The sequence below is a fragment of the Penicillium concentricum genome, assembly GCF_028827145.1.
Source record: "Penicillium concentricum strain IBT 3081 chromosome Unknown utg000002l_segment0_segment0, whole genome shotgun sequence".
Lineage (NCBI taxonomy): Eukaryota > Fungi > Ascomycota > Eurotiomycetes > Eurotiales > Aspergillaceae > Penicillium > Penicillium concentricum.
In genome coordinates this window covers 4,601,208-4,624,785 of record NW_026622755.1, presented here as the reverse complement: position 1 = coordinate 4,624,785, position 23,578 = coordinate 4,601,208, and the positions used below count along the sequence as shown (strand labels likewise).

At 47.9% G+C, this 23,578-nt stretch overlaps 11 protein-coding genes across 11 annotated transcripts; 6 read left to right on the top strand and 5 right to left on the bottom strand.

Annotated features, from left to right (window-relative positions):
• Window positions 1-1,381: 1,381 nt before the first annotated feature.
• Window positions 1,382-2,940, bottom strand: N7517_005397 (uncharacterized protein; the record flags this gene model as incomplete). Its single annotated transcript, XM_056723127.1, has 4 exons — window positions 1,382-1,553; window positions 2,061-2,124; window positions 2,181-2,650; window positions 2,897-2,940. 4 exons carry the CDS (start codon window positions 2,938-2,940, stop codon window positions 1,382-1,384), a joined length of 750 nt encoding a protein of 249 aa, XP_056579377.1.
• Window positions 2,941-3,044: 104 nt separating this feature from the next.
• On the top strand, window positions 3,045-3,629 carry N7517_005396 (uncharacterized protein; the record flags this gene model as incomplete). The annotated part of the gene is made up of 1 exon (XM_056723126.1): window positions 3,045-3,629. The coding sequence occupies one exon, from the start codon at window positions 3,045-3,047 to the stop codon at window positions 3,627-3,629; it is 585 nt and encodes a 194-aa protein (XP_056579376.1).
• Window positions 3,630-3,866: 237 nt separating this feature from the next.
• On the top strand, window positions 3,867-4,148 carry N7517_005395 (uncharacterized protein; the record flags this gene model as incomplete). Its single annotated transcript, XM_056723125.1, has 1 exon — window positions 3,867-4,148. The coding sequence occupies one exon, from the start codon at window positions 3,867-3,869 to the stop codon at window positions 4,146-4,148; it is 282 nt and encodes a 93-aa protein (XP_056579375.1).
• N7517_005394 (ankyrin repeat domain-containing protein) lies at window positions 4,145-4,895 on the bottom strand (the record flags this gene model as incomplete). Its single annotated transcript, XM_056723124.1, has 2 exons — window positions 4,145-4,770; window positions 4,823-4,895. The coding sequence occupies 2 exons, from the start codon at window positions 4,893-4,895 to the stop codon at window positions 4,145-4,147; spliced, it is 699 nt and encodes a 232-aa protein (XP_056579374.1).
• Window positions 4,896-5,737: 842 nt separating this feature from the next.
• N7517_005393 (uncharacterized protein) lies at window positions 5,738-8,723 on the bottom strand (the record flags this gene model as incomplete). Its single annotated transcript, XM_056723123.1, has 6 exons — window positions 5,738-7,766; window positions 7,819-7,858; window positions 7,911-8,122; window positions 8,183-8,423; window positions 8,485-8,620; window positions 8,676-8,723. 6 exons carry the CDS (start codon window positions 8,721-8,723, stop codon window positions 5,738-5,740), a joined length of 2,706 nt encoding a protein of 901 aa, XP_056579373.1.
• Window positions 8,724-9,834: 1,111 nt separating this feature from the next.
• On the bottom strand, window positions 9,835-11,824 carry N7517_005392 (putative amino acid transporter; the record flags this gene model as incomplete). The annotated part of the gene is made up of 6 exons (XM_056723122.1): window positions 9,835-9,869; window positions 9,953-10,311; window positions 10,365-10,569; window positions 10,618-10,629; window positions 10,683-10,842; window positions 10,892-11,824. The coding sequence occupies 6 exons, from the start codon at window positions 11,822-11,824 to the stop codon at window positions 9,835-9,837; spliced, it is 1,704 nt and encodes a 567-aa protein (XP_056579372.1).
• A 1,237-nt stretch (window positions 11,825-13,061) lies between these two features.
• N7517_005391 (uncharacterized protein) lies at window positions 13,062-13,423 on the top strand (the record flags this gene model as incomplete). The annotated part of the gene is made up of 2 exons (XM_056723121.1): window positions 13,062-13,168; window positions 13,255-13,423. The coding sequence occupies 2 exons, from the start codon at window positions 13,062-13,064 to the stop codon at window positions 13,421-13,423; spliced, it is 276 nt and encodes a 91-aa protein (XP_056579371.1).
• A 374-nt stretch (window positions 13,424-13,797) lies between these two features.
• Window positions 13,798-15,431, top strand: N7517_005390 (uncharacterized protein; the record flags this gene model as incomplete). The annotated part of the gene is made up of 3 exons (XM_056723120.1): window positions 13,798-14,070; window positions 14,124-14,708; window positions 14,757-15,431. 3 exons carry the CDS (start codon window positions 13,798-13,800, stop codon window positions 15,429-15,431), a joined length of 1,533 nt encoding a protein of 510 aa, XP_056579370.1.
• Window positions 15,432-15,825: 394 nt separating this feature from the next.
• Window positions 15,826-17,309, bottom strand: N7517_005389 (3'-5'-exodeoxyribonuclease; the record flags this gene model as incomplete). The annotated part of the gene is made up of 6 exons (XM_056723119.1): window positions 15,826-15,877; window positions 15,935-16,125; window positions 16,179-16,669; window positions 16,727-16,904; window positions 16,978-17,117; window positions 17,210-17,309. 6 exons carry the CDS (start codon window positions 17,307-17,309, stop codon window positions 15,826-15,828), a joined length of 1,152 nt encoding a protein of 383 aa, XP_056579369.1.
• Window positions 17,310-18,052: 743 nt separating this feature from the next.
• N7517_005388 (FMN-dependent alpha-hydroxy acid dehydrogenase) lies at window positions 18,053-19,699 on the top strand (the record flags this gene model as incomplete). The annotated part of the gene is made up of 4 exons (XM_056723118.1): window positions 18,053-18,185; window positions 18,244-18,749; window positions 18,805-19,474; window positions 19,527-19,699. The coding sequence occupies 4 exons, from the start codon at window positions 18,053-18,055 to the stop codon at window positions 19,697-19,699; spliced, it is 1,482 nt and encodes a 493-aa protein (XP_056579368.1).
• Window positions 19,700-21,061: 1,362 nt separating this feature from the next.
• On the top strand, window positions 21,062-21,803 carry N7517_005387 (uncharacterized protein; the record flags this gene model as incomplete). Its single annotated transcript, XM_056723117.1, has 2 exons — window positions 21,062-21,273; window positions 21,362-21,803. The coding sequence occupies 2 exons, from the start codon at window positions 21,062-21,064 to the stop codon at window positions 21,801-21,803; spliced, it is 654 nt and encodes a 217-aa protein (XP_056579367.1).
• Window positions 21,804-23,578: the final 1,775 nt, after the last annotated feature.

Sequence of the window (23,578 nt, the reverse complement as noted above, 5' to 3'; positions counted from 1 at the left end):
AGCAGCCCTATAGGCGTGAATCGTATGGATTTGAAGGTAAGTAAGCTTGACTACAACCCATCAGAGCCGTGCTTAGCTGAAATTGAATCGGGTTTAGATGTGTGAATGGGGGATTTCAAAGCAAGACACACGGACCTGGTCCGGTGGCAGTGACATTATGACATGTAAAACGAGATTAGGGCAACAAGGTATAACTAGCAACTTGATAGGAAGCCTCTATATTCCATCATGATTCATAGCAGTACTACGTAGTCCAGTCAAAGTGACCAAAGTAAACAATATTAGAATTTTGATATGCCCCATGCTAGATTTCACCCTGAGAAACAGGCACATCATACAAGTTCAACGTATCACAAAGCGCAAAGACTAGCAAGTTTCCTCCTTCTCTACTCCGTAAGCACCGTGCACCTCACACACTTTGCCAATTCCACACATGTCGATATCGATATAGACCGTTATGTACTTTGGCTAGACCATTGCCCATCTGTATAGTACTTCTGCCGGAAGACGGTTCGTCTTCCCCGATCGAAGTAGTGGGTTTCAACGTGCTGAAAACAGTTCCTGGCCGCTGTAGCCGCAGCGGGGACAGTGGGCCGGAGAAAAAAAAAAGAAAAAAAGAAAAGAAGAGAAAAAAGAATTTTTTAAAAAATGGACTGTGACAGGTCTATTAAAGAACAAAAGTACCAGAACGGCCGGAATGGGGGCCGGGTTCGACAAATCATGCAGGTTGAATATACGATCTATTCGATTTCATTAAGTTACGACGATCAAGGCACATGCATAAGCTGAAACATATTTGCTTTTCTCCCCCTATTGGTAGTTTGCATGAGAACAGCTTTCATCGTATTCCTCTAAATTTAAGCACTAAGCTACCTGGGTACGGGGGACTAAGGGTGCCACCTGGACACAACTCTTTCATTGGATTATATTGCCAGTAATTTAGTCCTGACTTTCTAGGGTTAGGAGTAAATAAAGTCTCTAGTCAAAATTCTATTAACTTATTTACTATATGTATACTCTAAGTGTATTTAATTGATACCTTATGGTTATATACTCTATAGTAATTCTATACTACAGATAAGAAGTAGTATGAAGCCTACATAGTTCACAATGTTAAAATAGTGTACTATATAATCTAGGCTGCCCTAGCACCCTGCCCTTCCTTGGCTTCTCGGGCCTTAACTTCTTAGGTACCCCTTTTCTTAGTATACAAATACAAATGGAAATGGCATATATACTCCGAGAAGGCGGTGATAGCTTCTGGTCAGGCAGCCAATAAGAGAGTTATGTCCAGGTGGCACACTTAATCGCCCGTATTTGGGGTAACTGTCACTCCATCTCTTGCTCTGAAGCAGAGGCAACTTTGAAACCACCTTATCAGCTATTTTTGCACGTCGTCATTTTCACCAAGGGAGATGACGATCTTGCCAATATGACATCCAGTTCGGATGTGCGATAGAGCCCCAATGACATTATCGAATGGGAAAGTGGTGATAGGAGTGATGTCGTTTAGATATCCTGCGTTGATCAGGACAAAGAGCTCGCCGAACAGCCTGCGAATCTAGTTAATAACCACTCGTTAATTGCGCCAAGTATGGAATGATTGCAATGAGCCTTGCGATGGCCTTCTCAGTCATGTCTAAGTAAGTCGTGGCATTGAAGTCGGTAGCTCGTCTCCTTACTGCTTCGTGTAGTGCAATCCGGACGTCCTCCTACCACTCCCAGCCCTCATCGTCATACTTCAAATCAGCGCTGATGATAGGAAAGACCTAGTCCATTACCGCACGTGGCCGAACGAGACTATAATTGACGTAGGTACGATCCGACCACTGGGTGCCTTTGGGGGTAGGAATCGGGCAGTAGAATCTGGACATGTGCCTAACAAGTATTAGCTCATTTGTATCCAATGATAGTATAGGACATATATTGCTTGGGTGGGCGGGTCGTATACGGTCTTTCACATCCCAGGACATGGGCAGTACCCGCACGCTTCAAGCTTCCTGATTCTCGTTTGTTAGCTCTAGGTCCGTTATCAAAATTAAGGTACCCCAAGAACATACTGGTAGACCTCGCGAAACTTCAGTCGGATCTCCTCTCGCTGGGAAATCGAGAAACCCCAGAACCCTTCCCTGTTAAGGAACTCGCTAGGCACCTTTTCCAACATGACACACGTGACGAACCCCCGGGAACGATATCGTCTTCCTCTTGTTGGTTAAACTGATATGCAAGGAGCGGAGGGGTAACATCGCAACCCTTCTCTTCAAGGGATTTGAGAGCGGTTAGTTCTGCAGGCTCATACAACTTGACGGCCTGCGTGGCCCGGATTGGAGCCTTCTCAAATTGTGTGCCCGCAATAGGTAGCTGCTTATACATTCGCATAAATGCGAGTATATCTGGGCTGTTAGGGCCAGCAGGGTGACACATAAACTTCCCAGCCACGTATGGGCCAAGGCCATTGCTGACATCTTGCTGGTTCACAATATTAACGCGCTCGTGTACCTTGCTAGCAATTTCCCATGTCTTAGGGCCAGCATGCAACGGCGATTCTGGTGACGGGATGAGGGTGACCGTCCCTCGAGACGGGTGAGAAATTCGGGTGATGACATGATGGTGATAATTGATGCCAGGTGAGATGTGAAGATGACAAGTACTAGAAAGTATTTATGATTAAAGTTTAAAGTGGGGGTGCAATGGGGCTAGCACGTGATTATAGCTTAGCTATGATTGGTTGAGCGGGCCGCGCCGCCGCGCCGTCGGTCCTTGCCTAGTGGGAAATGATCTACTTCCTGAGGTCTGTAAGTGCATATGTAGGTATGTAGGCCGTGTGTCGACTATCACAGCGTCCAAGACTACTGAACACGCTGATGAGATAGCCGGCCTCGTTATCCTAGGGTACCCCGAATCAGTCGGCGGCCGATTGTGCTGTTCAACTTGCTCCATTCTGCATCGAATATAAAAGTCTTGTCAAGTTAGTCCGCCGGGTAATCAAGATATCCGCGTCTAGACCAAATCGGGTGTTAGCGGGCATCTAAGTAGTATATCGGATGGAAGTTGAAAAAATAAGAATCAAACTGAACGTTTGGAGTTACATCGAGGTGACGCAGGCGTTTTTGCATTTGCTGTTGAAGAGTCCCTATGGCGGTTTGATCGTCAACCAGTCCTCTGTGGGCTCTGTCGCCGTACTTCCATTCCAGGGCGTGTACACGGCATCCAAGGCCGCTATTGCCATGCTGTCTGACACTCTGCGACTCGAGCTGAGCGTCTTGGGGATCAATGTTGTCGACTTGAAGACTGGCGTGGTGCGCTCCAACCTGATCAAGAATCAAAAGGAAGCAAAGCCACCAACTCTTCCGGAGAAGTCGATCTATTATCCCGCACGCGAGGTGGTGGAGAAAGCGTTGAGTCAGGATGCCTTTGCTGAGGGGGGGATGCCAACTCTGCAGTGGGCCACGGCTGTGGTAGGTGATTTGCTGAAGCAGAAGCCGCCCCCAGTTATCTGGAGGGGAGAGCAGGCTTGGGTTGCGAGACTGATTAGTGTTCTGCCATTTGGAATGTTTGATTCGATGCTGAGGAAGTTGACAGGACTGGACGTCGTGGAGAAGATTATGAAGGTTGAAGCTGGAGCATGAGGATATTGACGGAGAGGGATTTGTTGGTCCATTTTGAACTGCTATTGTTGATGATCGCTAGCCTGACTCTAGATATCATATACAAATCATCCCATAAGGTACTTCAATTCGGCCCAAAATCCGTAAGCAATGTGTTCTAACATAGAAGAAGCACCCAAGCCATGGTGTATCTGACTCAACCTGTATCCAAGTATATATCTCACCTTATGGAACTGGAACCGTCTTCCTAGTCCTATAATGCACACTAGCTCCACGCTGCACGAGAACCTGCACGCCCGCCTCGAACCCAGTATCGACCGCAATATGCAGCGGCGTGCGTCCGCCACTATCATAAGCATCAATGAGCCCCTGGTGGCCCACGCAATAATTCAACAGAATCTTCAATATCGCCTCGCGACGATGAATTACCGCGAAATGCAGCACCGATTGGTCCTGGCGATCGACCTTGTCTATTCGCGCCCCATGCATGAGCAGCAGTGTGATGACGTCTTCGTGGCCGCCAATCGTCGCGTGGATTAAGGGCGTAAGCCGTCGCTGTCCATCTCATCGCAGTCGATATTCTGCTGGAGGAGCACGCGCATGATCCGATGGTGTCCCTTCTGTGCGGCTATATGAAGTGCAGACAGCCAGCCTGAGTCTGCGTCGTGGGCTTTTGCTGTCCCGGGAGGGAGTGTGCTGACACTCCTAGCACTGGCGGGTGTTGAGTCATCTATTAGCGGTTTCGATAGGAAGTTTGTGTCGAAAATATCTGATGTTGTTCTGTGAGTGCTGCTGCTTCCGACTGTGCTTGCTAGGGAGCCTGGATGCTTGTGGATGGAGTCTCGATCGCTACCGAAGAGGGTATGCTTAGCGGAATCGGTGTTAGATATTCCTGGTGACGGGTCTGCAAGGAGACTTGACAGGGATGAATTCATTAAGTCGTCCATGCTTATGAAATTTTGGATGCCGATCAGTCCATTGGCGCCGCCTTGTAGGCAGTTGACGCCAAACCCGGGCGGGGATTTGACAGGGCTGTGTGTCGATCTGGTTCGAGACGAGAAATTGAAAATATCAGATGGGTCATCGGTCGTCGCTATGGGTGGCTCTAGGGTCTGCGTCTGCTGAGGTTGATCTGCATTGGCCTTCTGCTGGCTCTGACGTTCTGGGGCAGTGATCAGTACACAGGGGACGGGAGAAATCAACTGGCTACTTACGACGGAACCTGCGCTGAGCCAACCGATTCTGCGCACGACGGTGCTCGAGAGTACTCTTCTTTCTCACCTCCATCGTCTAGTTCTCAAAATTTAATTAATTATTTCTTTCGGAAAGGGGCACAAGGCGTCTTTTGAAGAGAACAAAGCCAAGATACCTTTCAAGGCCATGTTGCAGGCTTAGTGCTTACCTCATATAGGAAATTGTATCTCGAGAATGGATTCCATGGCCAATACTATTAATACGAACTATAAGATCTATATTTTTTGTCTATTACCTTCTAAGGGATGTATAGTCTGGAGTCTTAAATGTGAGGTTCATCAGAACCACCGCACACCATATTGACTGCTGTTTTCGCTATCTTATACCCCAACTATATAAATTTCGGCCCCCAATCGCACCATATTCTCCTTCCGTGGTGTCAGTGCAATACTAAGAAAGCCTGCATTAGGAGTATGGCCTAGGAAATAGAGACGGCTAGATACGAGCTGCAGCTTATGTTAGATCTATTTCACTGGCGCTCTCATAGATTCCCACTAAGACACTAAGATATTGAAGGGACTTGTGTAAGATCGGAACTCGGCAGCCTTTCTCCTGACTTAACAGCACTGTAAAATAGGCCGCCTACATTTGCATCAAAACGGGAGAAAAGAAAAACAATTAGTTAACTAAAGTTTTGATTATTTCATTAATCATACAAAGCCTGTTAAACGATCATCGACCGTTTGCTCTTCAACGTTTGAACAACTGAAAACAGGGAACCATCCAGCCAGAAAAAGCAAACGATCTCAAAGCTCAACTGGGCCACAGAGGGGATCAAAAGAACACCGATGTCGAAATCATAGACAATTAGAGCTGGCTGAGACCAGTAGGAGAGCAAGTCTACTGAAACTCAGACTCCGCAAATTAGATGCCGTTTAATAGCGGTGAGAACGGCTGATAAGGATGGAACCATCAGTCTTCACTTGGGGCTGCTGAATAGTCGCAGGGTCTGGCATTGAAAATAGCCGACCCGCAGCTTGCTCAGAAGCTGTGCCACTGGACGGGGTACCGCTTGCAACATTCACAGAGGAGAGGTTCTCGATGCGAGTATCCATGGCTGCCTGCTGGACGGAGACAGTACGACTTTGAGCCCTTGGCAGGTCACGCAACGTCGTTTGCTCATACACCGAGGGAGCAGGACCAATCACACGGGGTTTGTATGGTGCAGGGCCAATTGTGCGAACGCCGGTTGAATGGGCTCTTTCATCCTGTTGGCTGGGAATGTTCGGGTGGTTTGAACTCAAAGCCCCGGCCATGGTCTGGGACCGCCTCGCATTGGGTTCCGTGACCTTAGGGACCGAAGTGACAGAACCGACAGGTCCTGCAAAGATAGAATCATTAAGAGTCAGTGGCTTTTTTGCCGCCTCCTTTGGACGCGATCCCAGAGCAGGAGTGACTTGAACGGACGCATCGGATGTGTTGGCCTTCTTGGGAATTTTCAGAGGACGACTAGTCGGAGTAGGAACTGCACGTTGTGGTTGCAGCGGCGCAGCAAGTTTTTCCGAAACCTGGAGGAATTCGAAGTGCGAGATGATGTCGGAATTTTCACTTCCGGTCGGTGAGAGGCCGGGCACACGTAACTTGTGCGCGCGTTTATCAGCAGAGGGAGGTGAGTTCGAACTGGAGGAAGGGGGAGGCGGCGATCGGTGTCCCTCAAAGGGGGTAACATCGCGCCGGGCAGCCGAAGAAGCTTCACCAGCCTTAGTTCGTTGATGCAATGCTGAAAAAGATTCTATAAGTGCAGCCAGGTCATCTAGCCGAGTGCCGATATCTGAGGCTGCAGGTGCTGTAGGTGCTGTAGCTGATGCAGATGGGGTAGCTACTAGCTGGAGCAATTTAGCTTCAAGGATGCGTTCAATATCCCGAGTAGTCGCCAAGTTACGATGGGGTGCACGGATGTATTCGCGTATATCGCGAAGTTCTGCAATAATCTGCTGATTGGAGACACCAGAACTGTCATCTTCCTGACTCTGATCATTGCGATGAGAATGGGCTTCTGGGATGTCATTGTTCGTTATTTTCGGGAAAATGACTTCATCAATGCTCTTGGCTGACACCGACTCGCTGGCTTTCGTCGCAAACTGGAGACCTGCCAATTCTGCAGTACCTGGACTCTGGATGGCCACTGTTTTCAAAGGACGAGGAACTTTTGTTGCTGCATTCACCGGGGAGTCATCATCGCTGAGCAGATCTTGAGACTGAACTTTCTGGTTCGTTTTAATCTTCTGGCTACCAGGAGAAATACCCCGCTTGCTGTATTTGGCATGAGTCACCTTGACTACGGGTGTTTTCTTGTCCTCGGTGAGGGGGATGGAGCGTTCAGACAAGACTGCCTCCTTGCTTGAAGAAGCTGCGCCCTTCTTTCGTGGCTGTTCGCCAGGCGAAATCTTCCATTGAATCCCATCTGCAGCAACGGCGACCACTGGAGGCGGCTTCTTATGCTGCTCAGTAGGGTTGGATGTACTAGGATGGGGTTTCCTGGACTTGAAAGACGCAGTCTTGTCAATAGGAACAACGCGAGGTAATGGCGAGGGTGTTTCCACTAGATAGGGTCCAATATGTGGCAGAGAAATCTTGGTTGAAGTATCCTGGGTCTTGGCGGGCTTGAATGATGTGGTCTTCTCAATAAGAACAGCATGAGATGGCGGCTTTAATGCTGCCATTGGCGAGGGTCCAGGCTTCGAGGGTGCAATAACGGTGGCCGTTCCTTTCTTCGGTGTGCCGCCCAGAGGCACATTGACCTTTGACTCGTTGGGCGACTTGAGCTTTGGCGCAAGAGCAGCCATCTGCATTGGTGTAGAGATGATTGTATCGATAGGCTTTTTGTACATTTCGGTTGCTCGGCGGGACTGAACTACGGACATGAAGTCCCCAGGCTGAGAGATTCTAGCGGCAAAGTCGACGCTGATCAAAACATTAGCATAGAAATATCAGCAAAGGAAGTTTCATCACTTACGCTTGAGGCTGCCGCTGGACCCTGATAGGGGCGGACGGGACTAAAAACGTGGTCAGCTGCATTCTTATTCTGTACCCGCCATCAAAACTTACAGTGAACCTGCTCTTGGGCGTTACTTCTGCCCTTGCCTTTGCCTCGTCCACGTCCCCTTCCTCGGTCACGAGCATCGCTGTCATCGTTATTGCAGTTCAACGCAGGATCTAAATGAATGCTGGCCGACATCGTGGTTGAGCGACCGCGCGGTCCTGGGCGTCCTGGGCGTCCTGGGCGTCCTGAGCGACCGACAGTTGCATGGATGGAGATTCTGGAATTTCTCATATGTCAATTGGAATTTCTTGAATGGCAGAGTATATCGATTTCTTACCTTGTAGGCGCAGGAGGGAGAGCAGTAGGGGGAGGGGCAACAAAGCCACCTCGTCCTCTCTTTCCCATGACACCGCCACCACGACCTGTAGATGGAAGAGGATAAGGATGATTGGCATAAGTGCGCGGTTGACTTCCATTGGGATGCAACATGGCGTGCAAATTAGCCCGGTGAGACTGGCCGGAATTTATGTCATCGAGTTCTTCCATGCCACGAGTATCTGTGATCTCAGTGTGTAGATCTGCGAGAAAGATTAGAATGAAGTCAGAGGGGTCTGGAATCGTTTCTCATGCAGCACTCACTTGCCCATTTGCTCAATTGAGCTTCATCTCTTTGATCGAGATATCGCTTGGATTCAATATTAGCAAGCTGTGTGCGAGTCTCCTTCTTCAAATCGGCAGTGGAAATCATTTCACGTCGAGCGGTTCCTAGGTCCGCCTGTTGACACCGTCAGTTAAAAATATCAGAGCAGAAGTCAGAGACTAAATATCACCATTTGAAGAATTTGCATTTTGCGGAGCTGCTCCGCAGATTCAGCCATCTTGCAGGTGCACTTCGCGTGGCGAGCGAAGTTTGAATGATAGTAAAATGATCAACAGTGGGTGGAAAATGTAGCACGGACGGTGAGAGAAGAATGAATGAGGAAGGGGGTGGGGATGGTGTCTCCCAGAGAGATTTTATTTGGAGGTCGAAGTGACCTCAGTTGCCCTTGGAAAAGGGGACACGACAATACAAGGCTTGAAAAAAAGCCAAAGAAGGTCCCCAAGGAACAGACGGCAATTGGTGGATGCCCCGAGGACGTGGGACTCTGCAAAGCGAAAGAGACACCAAGCAGAGCTGTGCGAAGCACCCGAACAAGAGTGAAAACCAGGGGTTCCAAAGGAGAGAAGAAGCTAAAGAGAGAGGAGTGATAGAAGGAATAAAAGAGAAGATGGGAAGAGGGTAAATAAAGGAACGATCAGGGCGTGTTGGGATCAAACATGCGTCTGTGAATGAACAAACAGTTGAAGTGACTTGGGCAACAATGTGAAGCGTCCTTTTGGAGATCGTTTCAATGGTCTTTTCGAGGGGTCTTTTCAGAGGTCTCGACTTCTCAGTCGGACCTTCCCTCAAGGATTTGTGGCCTAGTATTGGCATGTCCACGTGGGAGCTGATTTTGAGCACGTGGAAACATCCACGTGATGGTGAAGCCCTATAGATATAGTTATAGAGCCATTGACAATAATCGTTGAGATCTGAGATGCAGGGAGCGGAGTTGTAAAAGAGGAGAAGCGAGGCCGATGGATTGCGAATCCAAAACCGCAAAGCGCACATGCCTTGTCATTAGCACGAGGACAGTGTACACGTGCTTCATCGTACTTCGTCTGACTTGAGATTATATATATGTACATACTGTCTACCTAGACACACAGTAGCTACCGACGTACCTGCTACCTATCCCGAGACATCGCAATTCACCCCTACATAATCAACGGCATATAGCAAGTTTTGAATAAAAATATTGTAGTATATGATACACAAAGGCTATTTGTTCAAAGTAGATAGTAGATACAAATGTACACGGAAACACGGCCCGAAGAGACTTCTTGGGCACACTGAGTGTATACATAAGCATGGCCACCATCTGTGGAAAGTCCTCGAACAATTCCTCTCTAAGGGGCACTGCAGCTATGAGCCTCGCCATCATCTGCAAAGACAAAGTTTGATATTAGTATATGTGATGAGGGTGCGACCAAATTACCATTCGACTTGGTCCAATCGCAAACTTACTTCGAATGATCTTGACGACCGCCTGCACTATACTGACACCCATCACAACCACCCCAAAGCAAATGCATAAATACGCCGGGATCTTTTCTCGCCGCGTAGCACTGCTAAGCTTGATATAACAGAGAGGAGGGAAGATATAGGCTAGAGCAGCAGCACTGGTCGCGCCAATGAGCTCAAACACACTTCCCAGGTCACAAGTTATCAAGGACAGCACCATTGCAGTCACCACCAGCGCCGTTGTGAAGATAACGTGCCGAACGGGGTTGTGCGGTTCGTCGGGGAAGTAGTAGGTTATCATAACGGAACGGCAGACGAAGGCCTCGAGTGGTAGTGTGGTCAACATGTTGAGGCCAAAGCAACTAGTCAAAGTCAGTCAAGAAACTCCATATTAAGGTCAATCGGAAGGTTGTACAATCGTGCGATGTTGACGACGATATTGTCTGATGGAAAGTTGTTCAGAACATTTCCCTGTGTTTTAGACCCGAAGGACATGAACCCTGCGATACCCATTGCTAGGCACATCACTAGAGATATTCCTGTAGAGTAATGTGTGACTCGGGTGAAACGGTCGAGTGTTGGTCTTTTCAATGAGCCGTAGATCAGAAGACTGTTATGGTCTGTGGAAATTAGCGATTGTGATATCAGTAGGATAAAAAGTAACATACGACAAACAAAAGCTACAACTTGTTAGCAGACTTTCCGGTTATTGACAGGGATAGCGAAAACCTACCAAAGGAAATAACCCCGACAGCCTGAAAAAAGCCAGTATTGAATATGAGGTGGCTTTTGATTTCTCCACGCGATTCAGGCGGGACCCGGAAGCCCTGGGTTATGACTGTGACGACAATGACTATCATGCTGACCAATGCCAAGGCAGATGCTTTCGCCAGCTACCAGACCGTCAGTTTCTAACAGGTAGTAAGGAAGGAAAGATCTGACCTTGGCGATGTCTCTGTACAAAGACAATGGGTATGAAACAACTAAAACAAAGATAACAATAACAGCCCGGCGATCTGTGAGGAGCCATAGGAAGGACATCTCCCTAAGAGACGGAAACAAAGCACCTAGAACGTGGGGAATGGTATCGCCAACAATAATACAGAATGCGACCATGCCGCCGAATGCAAATGCCCACTGCGCAATGGAGATCGCGATGAGACCACTTTTCCCAAAGCAGTACTGCATAGTCGCCTGGAACGAATCCGCTCCACTCAATTTGGAGTTGATGACAATCAATCGAATGGTCCAATCCACTGTGATGGTCAAGGCAGTCAGCAGCAAAATCCCCAGTGCCATGCCTGCCTGACGAAGCGCATAAGGTTGCCCAATGATTCCAGCCCCAATAATGCTGTTGGCCATGTTCATGAACGCCATTTTCATCCCACTCCGTGGCCGCGCATCTTCGAGATGCTCTTCGGGGAAGAAATCGTCCGATGTCGCAAGTGTCACACTAGGTGCTTCAATATTTGTGAGAAGAGGAATTGATTGTCCACTGTGGTGCATTCCTGGGCCCCGGTTGCCAAGTTCATAGTCCTCATCCTCCAGCCATAGCGTGTCGTCTGGGCTGTCGTCTGGGCTAGGAGCACGCTCAATGGAAATGCGATTGGGGTCTTCGGGCTCTTCCTCTATGTCAAATCGAACTCGATTCATGGTACGGGGTGTGCGACGCTGTCCATCGACCGCAGGTTGGGAGATTGAGGAGTGGCGTTCGCCATTTGTCGCGTTACGTGAGGGGATCGGCGACGGGAGAGGTTCCGGGTGGAAGGCTAGATCCTGCTCCTCACTTGAGGCAGACAACAGTTCTTGGGCTTCATATTCATCCTGGCCATTCTGGGCACACAGGTGATCCTCTGAGAACTCATCCCCTGGCATCGCTGACCGTAGATAGTTGGAAGTGTAACGGTTACTTTCAGGACACCTGGATGGGGGCCGCACGTGATTACTTATCGATAAGGACTTCTTGGTACGATAAGAGATAACAACGGTTTGCCACGTGCATATGTGCTCCACTGCATGTCCCAGTTATACAAAGAAAAGTCGTCATCTACAATAACATAAGATGTAGAAAAAGCAACTAGAAAGACCACCAGAAAGGACAGCCGAATATTCTTGTATGTACAAGCCACCAGAGGTTTTCCTAAGGTCGTGTCTCACTTTGTTTATCTTTTTCAGGTGCTACTTTAGGCAAACTCTGTAAACTAACTACCTTGCAGCATATTCTATATCTTGTATCTTAGTAGGAAGAAAAAGGCATAAGATCAAAGCATGAAAGAATATACCATCGGTATATATTTTCTTAGAGGCAATCGATCAAACTTTCTAACAGTTTTGAAAAAGCAAAAACATCTCGTTTCTTGAGAAAAGCACAAAGCCAACCCTGGAAGCAAAGCCTGTTCACATAAATTAGCTCCAACGATGCTTTGAACAAGGCCAATTAGCCCGATAATTCTTTCAATTTGAAATTTAGCCCCTTCCATGAGAGCCTGTCATTGTTTTACAGTGCGCTCTTTACCAGCCATGCAAAACATGTTGATATCGTAAAGAGCCTTTTGGGTGTCTGGCCGGCTGTCTGACAGGACCATATCGCAAATGAAGCTTCGAGTTGTATCTCTCATTGTCGGCGCCAGGTTTCGGAGAATCGTTCTGCGTTCTGCGCCTTTCCAGTCATGCAATAGAAGCTCAAGTTGATATGCCGCAGCACCTTATAAAAAGAAGTGGTTGGCATATCGAGCCCAAACTAAACTATTCACGCCCACCTTTGACGGGCTGCACCTCTTCAAGGAAACTGTAAGCTTGAACTTCGACCTCGGCTGTACACTAACTTTCTCCAGCTGGTAGACTCCAGACTGTATAGCGGCGCTTGATGGCTGGGGTGTCAACTGTCGACACCTCGAAAAAGATGAAGAAATATGAAAGAAAACTGGGATAAAGTGTTAGTGTCCGTGTGTTCGCTTCCCGTTTGAACGTTTCCGATACAGTCTTAGCACCTCCAATGCTACATTCCATTGGATCTTGAAAGACCCATCTACCGGTATATTCACATTGAAGAATATCTTTCAACCAATGAAGCCCGGTAGCATGTTCTTCTTTGAAAAGCACTGTCATGAAAATGTACTGCAAAGGTCGCAGCATTTATGTTCGCTCATGTCAACCGTGGAGTGCCAATAGAGACAGGGGAGGCTATATGCCCGTAGTTTATCCACCCGGTGTCTACATGTAGAACATCCTCGCGAGAGTTGGATTCCAGATTAAGATGATTTAATATAACCCGCAACTTCTGAACTGATCACCTCTGACAACAGTGGAATGGAAGGATTCATGCGATTGATCGGCGCTCAGATGCTGGATATCTTGTACAGCGAGGAAAGAGAACAGTGTGATGGAGCAGATCTGTTGAATACTTTGCTATGGCATCACAAGGGAAAATGGAAGCTAAATCACATATGCTATTCTGAGATGTGTTGCTGCTAAGCCGTCATCAAAGCCCATCAACAATATCCATTTCAACCAAGATCCAAAGAAAAGAACCTACCTTTGCAATTAAGCTCATGGCACAAATGTAAAGCTCAAAATGATATCAACAGTAAAATCGAACAGATCTTCAAAAATTGGATGCACACATTCTCAGGCCAAGGGACTTGAAAGTCATGTGCACTGTCCATAAATTTTACCGATGTAGTAAATGCCTTTTCAGTCCACTAAAAGTCTGGTAAGGTCATAACCACACCCATTCCAATATTCCTTCTCGCTCCAACACCATCACCAATCCCCACATTGCTCATTTAAATGACTGTCGCGGGGCTCAAAAATAATACATAATGCCTTGGTGCTGAGTTTATTCCACAATGGCACAAAAGCTCGACTTGGGTGGATCCACTCTACAAATCCGAGATTCAAAGTTACAGCTTGGTCTGGCCGCATCGGCTCATTTCAGCCAACCACCAAGACATGAAACCCCCCAAACACCGATTGACGTCTCACACTTGCCAAATCTTGAAGGTGTATGGATAACGGAGGCACCAGAGCTGAAGTTGCGCTTCTTCGTCAGGGGAAATTGGGATCGAAATGAAGCAGCCGCATTCGTATCAAAGTTGAGAGGCAAACTCTGTGATATGGAGGTTTGTGCGAGACAATATTTCCCAAATTGGAAACTGACTATTCCTTGCTCCAGATCTGGTCGGATGTGGGATTCTCAGTTGAGCTCAAGACGGGTGCACGTGAATATTGCATTGACACTTCTGGCTTTCACTGCCTCGAACTTGGTCTGCGCAGAGAGTGTAAAATGCGGAACAGCACAACGGGTCGGGCTTTGCCCAGTTCGATGACCAATCCCCCAGATGCGCGTCCTCCCACCGGTGTACCAGTAGCTACCTTGGCTTCAATTGACGTTCAGCTGGAGTATATCTTTCAGCCCAGGCGTATACCACAAGTCCAGGAATATTTCAAATTGAAGGTTGGTCTTCTTGGACAAGAATCATCGACTTTTTGCAGTCCTCGGCTTCTGGAGACAATGGCAGACGTCGCCATCCTACAACGTGAGGATCCTACTGAAATTCCAGGATCACAGTCTTCTTGCATATCTGGAGATGAATCAGACCCATCATGCGAGGAACTCTTCCGGCTGTTCAACCTGGGAGTTCAAAGACTGTTCATTTCCAACTCAATCAAAGATCCCACAATTCGTGTCCCACAGCAGGTCACAATCAAGAGCCTCGCAGGTATCTCTCCCGCGGTGTTCGATCCTGGATATCGAGATGTGAGTTTTCAGTGCCAGTTATGAAAATCATGTACTCATCCTACCCAGGCGATGAACCAGCGAGGGGTAACAATTCCAATAATCACGAAAGCCATATCGTCTATGCTGGCAGGAAACAATGATCCATCCATCAAGACTAAATTAGCAGATTTGTTAGAGCTCACTCGCTCCCACCACACGGATGACACGACGATACAACCTCAATTTCTAAGTTTCAGGGCTGCGGTCCTCTCATCACTTTGGCGTGTCGCCCAGGAAGCTGTCCCCAAGATAAAACCCACCAAAAGACGAGCTTCAGTGTTCTCTACAGAGTGCCTATCAAACAGACTGGCTGTGTCAGACGAGGCCGTGCGTCGCATATCTACGGATCAGCTACAGCTCGACAGCGGAAACTCGGCACTGACTCGTTCTATTCAAACACTACATCGCAACGAGAATGAAGAAAGTGACGTCTGCTTGTTGAATAGCGAGTCTGATGATCAGCTTTTGGACAATCTCAGCGAGACAAGCTTTCCAGACATCGGGGAATGGACTCAAACATCCATCAATACATTATCCTCAACAATTGGGTCTTCGCAGACTTCATGCGGTGATCATGATGCCATGCTTTTCTCAAATAATGGCGAATTGGTGGATTATCCGGGAAACTATGTGACAGATTATGATTCTCGAGAAGATATGGAGGCATACGATATAGACATTATAATGGCTCATGACCTTTAGACTTTTTACATGACACTCTTTCTGTGATATATAATAATACCCAAATAATGATTATGACTCTTCAATGAGATCGAGTATCACGAAGTAGAATCTGTTTTTCGCTGGCGATATCATATTGAACCAACAATGAATACGTCCACGGGTGGGTTGAAGTGCCTACCTATCCGCCATCCATCAGGTGGGTGTCGCAATTAGATAATCACGACAGGGCCCTCAATAATTCTTTTCATATATTCGTAACTCTACAGAAATTGATATTATTGCCACTGAGAGACAGGTATGGTGCATACAACAAGACTGTCGAAGCAGAACCTTTAAGTCAACTATGTTGTGATAGTATGCCACGGGGCATTTATACATTGTTCTTATCATCTATCTACGGCATAATCAAAAATCAAGGCGAATCCTCGCCCAACCCAAACATTCTGATAGAGTTGTTCCAGGCACTAAAAAGAAAAATTAGTTAGCATGGAGCCGAGCATCAGGACAAATCAACATCTTACGCTTCGCAAACTTCCTCCACAGTGATGCCCTTGACGCTAGCAATAACATGAGCAACACGAGCGATGGCAATAGGCTCGTTCCGGCCCTTCACCATACACCCCTTCTGCCATTTCTCCTTCTTCATAGCCTTTGGCAGATCCGGTGCACCGCTCAGGTGCTTTGCAGATGCATGAGATGGGCGGATTTCACACTAGGAGATAGTTAGTCACGACAGATCCGACCAGAGCTCAGAGCAATACATACCCATGGCCCATCGGTTTCAATTTGGAGCCGGTCTAGTGGAATAGCTTTGACAACCTCCAGATTCTCCTCGGTCTTCATACTGCACCCGTTAACACCGACGTCAAGACCCAGCGCAATCATCCTGTTCATTTCATCCATTGTCCCCGTAAAGCTGTGCACAAGTCCCCGCTTGGGAAGCTTGGCAAGCCTTGGGGCAAGGAGTCTCTCAAAGTCCTCGCTTGCAGCTCTGGAGTGGAGGAATAAAGGGAGCTGAATCTCAACAGCCAGGTCTAGTTGGGCCTCAAAATATTTGAGCTGTGGCTCCTTGGGGCTCAGGAACAGTCGATCATAATCAAGGCCAATTTCACCGAATGCGACGGCGTGGCCGGATTGTGTGGATTCAATTGCTAGAGCGCGGAGCTCCTCCAGCATTTTTGATGGACCTCCTGGGTGCTCGTCGAAGAGCTTTGCTTGACATGGATGCACACCAACGGTTGCGTAACAAAAGCCCGCTGCAGAATCCGGTTGTTAATACGGAAAGGGAACGTCCTGGCAAGTTCGAAACATACGGTATTTGCTGGCGACCTGGACAGCGTGCTTCGATTCTACAATATCTGAGCCAGTTACCATGAACTTTGAGCAGCCTACATCCCGAGCACGCTGGATAACGTCATCGAGATCGTCTTCATGGGCCTGTTTTCCGTGATATTCACCGCGGAAAACGGGGTCACTCAAGTTGATACCAATCTAGTGTTTCGCAGTTAGTCATGAAATGCATATGCCTTTCAAAGGGTGAGGCTGTTAAGAAAGGGCGACATACATCAACGTATCGGAGCGGTTTAGGTTCAGCCATATTTAATGTGGTCTGTTGTCTTCCAGCTGTGGAGATTGTTCTGGGATTTCCAGCAGATATGGAATTTACCAAAGACACACCAGTCAAGCTGTGACCCGTATAAAAACCTACGAAATGAGTCAGATCAAATTTCCCAGGACCACCCAGACTCGTCATAGCTTGACTAGTTAATAGGCTTATATTTGGACACAAAACAAACCTAACGAGACGGGTCTATCTATCCCTGTCGACCTCACAGTCGAGGTGATATTGCGGCCGAGAAGTTTGAAAACACAGCTGCCAGCAGACTTGATTGGCATCAGATAGCTAGAGTAAAGATCCTCGTTAGTGTGTTGATGAAATGCTGTCTGTCGAGCACAAATGTGTGTTGACTCACGGTCGGAAATGTTCAGCCACACTAGGGCTGAGGCTTCCCCTGTGGCTGGTGAGAGACTTATGCCTTAAAATACAGGCGGCTGTTTCTAGGCCGCTCGGGGAGAAATCCGTGGTCGTCCAACCTTGGAAGTCGGTACTTTGCCGATTTAAGTCACTTCAGGGTTTAGATGTCTTCACACGACGGATGTTGTGTAAGGTCAGACTGAATTTCAACTTCATGTGTTGTTTTTGAAATATCGTTGGTCTTTTGACCTTTTTGTATGACAAACGTGCGTGGAGCTGATTGCGCGGGATTACATCGTAAACAGCTGGAATGGCAATCTAGAACACATGGTGGTCCTCAAATCATCAAACAAATACCAGGAGTCCAAGCACAGAAGCGTCAATACAGCACACAGCACTTTGTATAGGAAGCTGGATGCTTGAGCATCAGGCTCGGGGAACTTTAGCCCGTACAGTCCGGGGTAAGTCCGGGGACATTGCCGATGGCCATCCCCGCCCCGGACCCTTGCTGAGTATTTAGCTCGCTGTGGGTGGCTGCTTCTATTTAGTATCCATCTCATTAATCCTCCTTCATAATTTCACATACAGGCCCGGCGTCGACTAATATCGGCCTCGATTTCTTCGACTAATTCACAAACCGGCACGCTTATACCATCTGACAGCAATGGCAGACCGAAAACTTCTCTCTGCTCAGCAGATCTCAGAGCACAAAACGCCCGAAGACTGCTGGGTTGTGATCGACAAGCAGGTGTGGGATGTGACCGACTTTTTGGAAGAGCATCCTGGAGGATCTGCAAGTGCGTACACCGACAAATGCATTGTCTCAGGACAATATCTAATCCACCTCGCGAACAGTCATCTTGAAGCATGCAGGTGGGGATGCAACGAAAGCCTATTCAGAAGTTCATGCACCGAGCGTAATGAAGAACAATCTCGAGCCGACGAAGTATAAGGGCGTCCTCGATGAGTCTACAATTGACGCCGAGTGGGCCAAACCACACTCAGAAAGGAGTCCCAGGGTGATATTGGAAAATGAGAAGCCCCCGTTGCACACCCTGATTAACTCGCACGACTTCGAAGTCGTGGCTTCGAACACCGCCAACAAGAAGACCTGGGCCTTCTACTCCAGCGCAGCTACAGATCTTATCACACGGAACGCCAACAAGTCGTGCTTTGACCGTATATGGTTCCGGCCTCGAGTCTTGAGAAATGTCCGTTCGGTAGATGCCCAGACAAATATCCTCGGCGGGAGTTACAAGCTCCCACTGTTCGTGAGCCCGGCAGCAATGGCTAAGCTCATCCACCCGGATGGAGAGCGCGCCATTGCCAAAGCCTGCGCAAGCAAAGGAATCATGCAGGGAGTGAGCTTATATGATGTGTTGCCACTGTCAGTCACAATGCTTACGATCTGGGTAGATTTCAAACAACTCATCCTACACGATGGAGGAGCTGCGCACGGCAGCGCCCTCGGCCGACTTCTTCTTCCAATTGTACGTCAACAGGGACCGAGAAAAGTCCGCCGACCTGCTGCGCCAGTGTTCGGCGAATCCGAACATCAAAGCCATTTTTGTTACTGTGGATGCCGCGTGGCCCGGGAAGCGTGAAGCCGACGAGCGCGTCAAGGCAGATGAGAACTTATCAGTGCCCATGGCGCCGTCGAAGGTACACAACGACAAGAAAGGTGGCGGACTTGGCCGTGTCATGTCTGGGTTCATTGATCCCGGGCTGACATGGGAAGATTTGAAATGGGTGAAACAACACACGCATAAGCCGGTGTGTTTGAAAGGCGTGATGTCAGCAGATGATGCGCTGCTCGCTATGAAAGCAGGGCTTGATGGTATCTTGCTCAGCAATCACGGCGGTCGCAACCTGGATACCAGTCCGCCGTCGATTATCACACTCCTGGAGATCCACAGGCGCTGCCCAGAGGTCTTTGATCATATGGAGGTCTATGTGGACAGTGGTATTCGGCGTGGAACCGACATCCTCAAGGCTGTATGTCTGGGCGCAACGGCTGTGGGCATGGGCCGGAGCATGCTTTTCGCTACCAATTACGGCCAAGAGGGAGTAGAGCATCTGATTGACAGTAAGTGGTGGCTTGACATCCTGCTTTTATAGTTTACTGATTCGAGTTTCAGTTATGCAAGATGAACTGGAAACATCTATGCGAAATATCGGCATCACATCCCTGGCGGAGGCGTCCCCTGATCTCGTGCACACTGGGGATGTTGACCACCTGGTTCCAGCGTCTCGCTCGCACCCGTACGCTCGGGCCATAGCTAAAGGACGGCGACCGGGGTCGAAACTTTGAACATTCAAAGTTGAGTATGAGATAGTTGCGATGTCGGTTGACCAATCGCATAGTGCGGGGATGTGAGCCATCTATTTTTTAGGGCATACCATACAGCATATACAGTATGCATCTACCAGTTGCCTCGCAGATAGACCAGGAATTAGCGACCAATACACTTGCCTATTAACCTACCTCCACAAAAAAAAAAAAATTCACAAATTCCCCTCAAATCTAGGGATGAAAGACAGGGGAAATCGAATTCCTGCCAAGATCTATTGACACTTGCCCAGGGCGGGTCCTTACAGCTATCGAATACTCCTGAGCCCCTGGCCACAAAATAAGCACAGCCACCTATAAGGTCTGCTGATCTCAACATCCCTTCGATCCGGACCTTCCGGGTAAAATAAGCGATTGCGGGGGTGAGAAAAGCATGAATCTTCATGGACACGTTGCACCATGTCATAGAATGATGTATACTGTGTAGGACAGAGAATAGCGATGTGTAGATCATTCGGAAGGGGGACCCAACTCCGAGTCTCACCGCTCCACTTATTTTAGAGACTATACCATTTGGACTCATATTATTAGAATCCATTTCAGGTTCAGGTCATGGGATTCCTCAACAGTTGATCGGCGATTAAATAATATCCCCAAAATTAAAATTCCATTCTATTTTTTATTAAATGGCTTACAACATACGTTCAGCGTTTGCAGACTCAGGGAGCCACTCAGCATCGAGGGATTAGTGGATATGCATAAACGGAACCGTTGTGCAGGTATCTCTGAATCCCGTTTTCCACTTCTCCTAGGAGAATTGAAGGGTACAGAAGATACGATTGGACAGATTACATCAGGTGACCGGTGTTAATGGTGATTATCCAACGTAATCCAGTTTCATGTGGAAGTAAAGAATACATCATTTTCGGGGGGTAAGTGATGTACCGGGTACATCTTGTCACTGTTCTGGGTACGGGGTAGCCTGGATACCTGGGTACTTACGCCGTAGATCTCTGTCTGAGAGAATTGTTGAACCCCAGCAGTACCCTAGGTAAGGTATAAAGGGAATCCTGGTTTCCCCTCTTTTCACGTCTATCTCTTTCAAAATTCAAATCCGTTGAATTCACTACCTTTTGCAGTGTTGACGTGCTCTACTTTTTTTGGTACACTATCGATAACGGTCCAGACCGCCAAGAAGTACCCTCATAGCTCTCCCCAACCATTCTCTCTATAAAGCTCCGTTCTCATACTCTCATATTCCTTTACTCCCTTACTTTCCTCTCTCTCTCTCTCTCTCTCTCTCTCTTTTCCATACTTGGAGACTTCTGCCTCTAGCCTTCCAATATAGCTATATCTCAAAGCTATAACTCTATATACTTCATCATGGCTGCTCCCCGTTCATCATCTGTCCGCGCTCTCAGAGCTCTCTCCCAACAGCCTGTGGCACCCTCTTCTCGCCGCAGCCTTCACATCACTGGAGTCCAATCCGCCCAACCCGCCAACACCGGCGAGAAGGCTCTCTCCAACCATGACGTCCTCCAATCTCGTGCCTTCAGCATCGCCATGCGCAGAATAAATGGCAGTGCATTCTCAGAGTATGTCCCACCCATTCTATACATCTAGCAATATCTCCATTCCAAATCTTCAAAAAAAAAAACCCCCCCCAAATCTAACAAGCTCCAGCTCCTCTTCCTCCCGCCAATTCAATACTTCCCGCGCCACAAAAGCCCTGAACGACACTTCAACCGTCGACTTTGTCTACATGCCCAGTATGGCAGACCTCGATGCCGCCCCTCTGCAGCGCGGCATCCAAGTCCCGGTCCTTCCCGAGCTTCCCTCCATCCCATGGCGCCAAACACCCACCGCCCCACCCATGAAGCCCCAGATCTACACCGTGTCCGGCACTGGGGCTGACATCCCTGCCAGCGCCATGAGCGAGGTCGTCGATAATCACGCCATTGATTTGGATCCATTCTCACTTACCGAGGCCGTTGGCCGCTCGCGTGTTGGCGAGGAGATCCAGCGCAGGTCAAACGGTACCTCCGAGCCCGGTGTCATACGTGAGCTTTGGGCTGGCTTCCTTGATGATGTTATGGGCCCCAAGGAGAGCGCCCAGAGAAAGTAGAGTCTTTTGATTCCTGCCTCTTTGGTCTATTCTTGTTGCTTCCAGTCCCGTTGACGGGTCTGTGATGAAACGATTTCTTTTGTTGCTTGATCCATTATTCAAGCTTGAGCTTGTCTTTTTTTTTTTTTTTTTAAGGTTCGGATTGTTTGAGATACTAGCGTTTTGATGTAATATCTTTCCCATGGAGTGGACGTCTTCCTCCATGGTGTCAGCCAGCCGATCATAGGCTTTGTTTTCTATCTATCTTATTCCACTACATCTCTGTCGAGTTGTTCCAATTCAATTGAACATTACTATCCATCTTCAAGACAAAGCCATGGCCTCTGCTACTAATATTTTCCAGTAAGGTCGTTCTATCTGGTCAAATTCTGCCTATAATACTCTATTGGGATACAGTAAATAACAAGATACAAAGCGAGAGCAGTTTAAAACGCATAGTGAACATTTCCATACTCCGTACACCTTTTCAATCTGCTAAATTACCACCAATCTACTACTCAAGATGACTCAATACCTTCATGGAACAAACCCCGAAAAATATCATTTTCGTTGTGCCGAGGCAGTCGATCCAGTACCCACCATGATCTACGACAAAATCAGATCCACGCCCCCGGGAACTCTCCGCCGTTAATCAAAGTCCACCATTAACCCGAGGTCACCAGGTCACCAGTCGAGTGGGTCATTGTGTCCTTGGGAATCGCCGACGATTGCACCACGGTCCTTCACATGTGCCATACCGAGAAAGCTGTCTAAATAAGCCTAAAGTAGTATTCGCTGCATATATTCCGCATATATACCGATCCCGACAGCGCTGGTTCTGTCCAGCTCGGGAACAATGACGTCGGCACGTTCGCACTAGTATACCGAAATTCTGCACGTCGAGAATCGAATCAGCCCACTTCTCTTTTCTTCCGTGTCTCTAGCGCCGGGGTAATATCTTTGCAGTTCCGAGGTTTCTCTTTTGCAATTTTCAGTTGCCGGTGGAATCGTGGGGAAGTTCGGAGTCTCCGCTCGGGCTATTTCGGGGAGAGCTGGGGTCGATTATCTGATTGATTTATCAATTGCTTTTCGTGGATTTTGGGAGTCTTGATCTGTGAGTCATCAAATATTTGTCGCTTCTGACAACGGTTATTTACATTTTAGCGTTAAGACTATATTGTGGCTGGTGCTTTTGGTGGTTATTTGGGTCGCAAGGGGTTTGTGGCTTTGCATCGCGATCTACTGGTTTTGTGCTTTTGTTGGCAAAATTGTGACTGCATCGGTGTTATATTGAGTCCTAAGCGTATAGTATGTTTCCTTGGACCGTGAGACTCTTTGGGCCTATCTATCATTCACCTTATGGCCGGTCGCGAGCAGTCTGCCTTCTCGATGGGCCCATTTAGCCGACCTAATGGTCAGCAATTGATTGAGGCTGAAGTTAATCAAGGCTGCTGAAGGTTATATATTAAAGTTGGGCCATGATCTAGGTAAGTATGCGCTCATGCCAAAACATGAATTGTGATGGAATAGCAAGGTTTGATATATCGAGGTAGTAATTCCTGTCGCACAGTGTGTAACTATTGTAGTGGGCTTTAGTTGAATATTTTAATGCGGCGGCTTGTAATACCAGTGCGAAAAATTCTTAGACTTCCAATGGTTATAACTTCTGCACTTTGACTTATTTAGTGGTATATGGGGTACTCGCTTTCAGATAACTGGCTTTGGTTCATGATATATATACCCCACCCCGTACGGAGTACAATATAATGACTGTTCAGTTTATAGATGACAGAGCT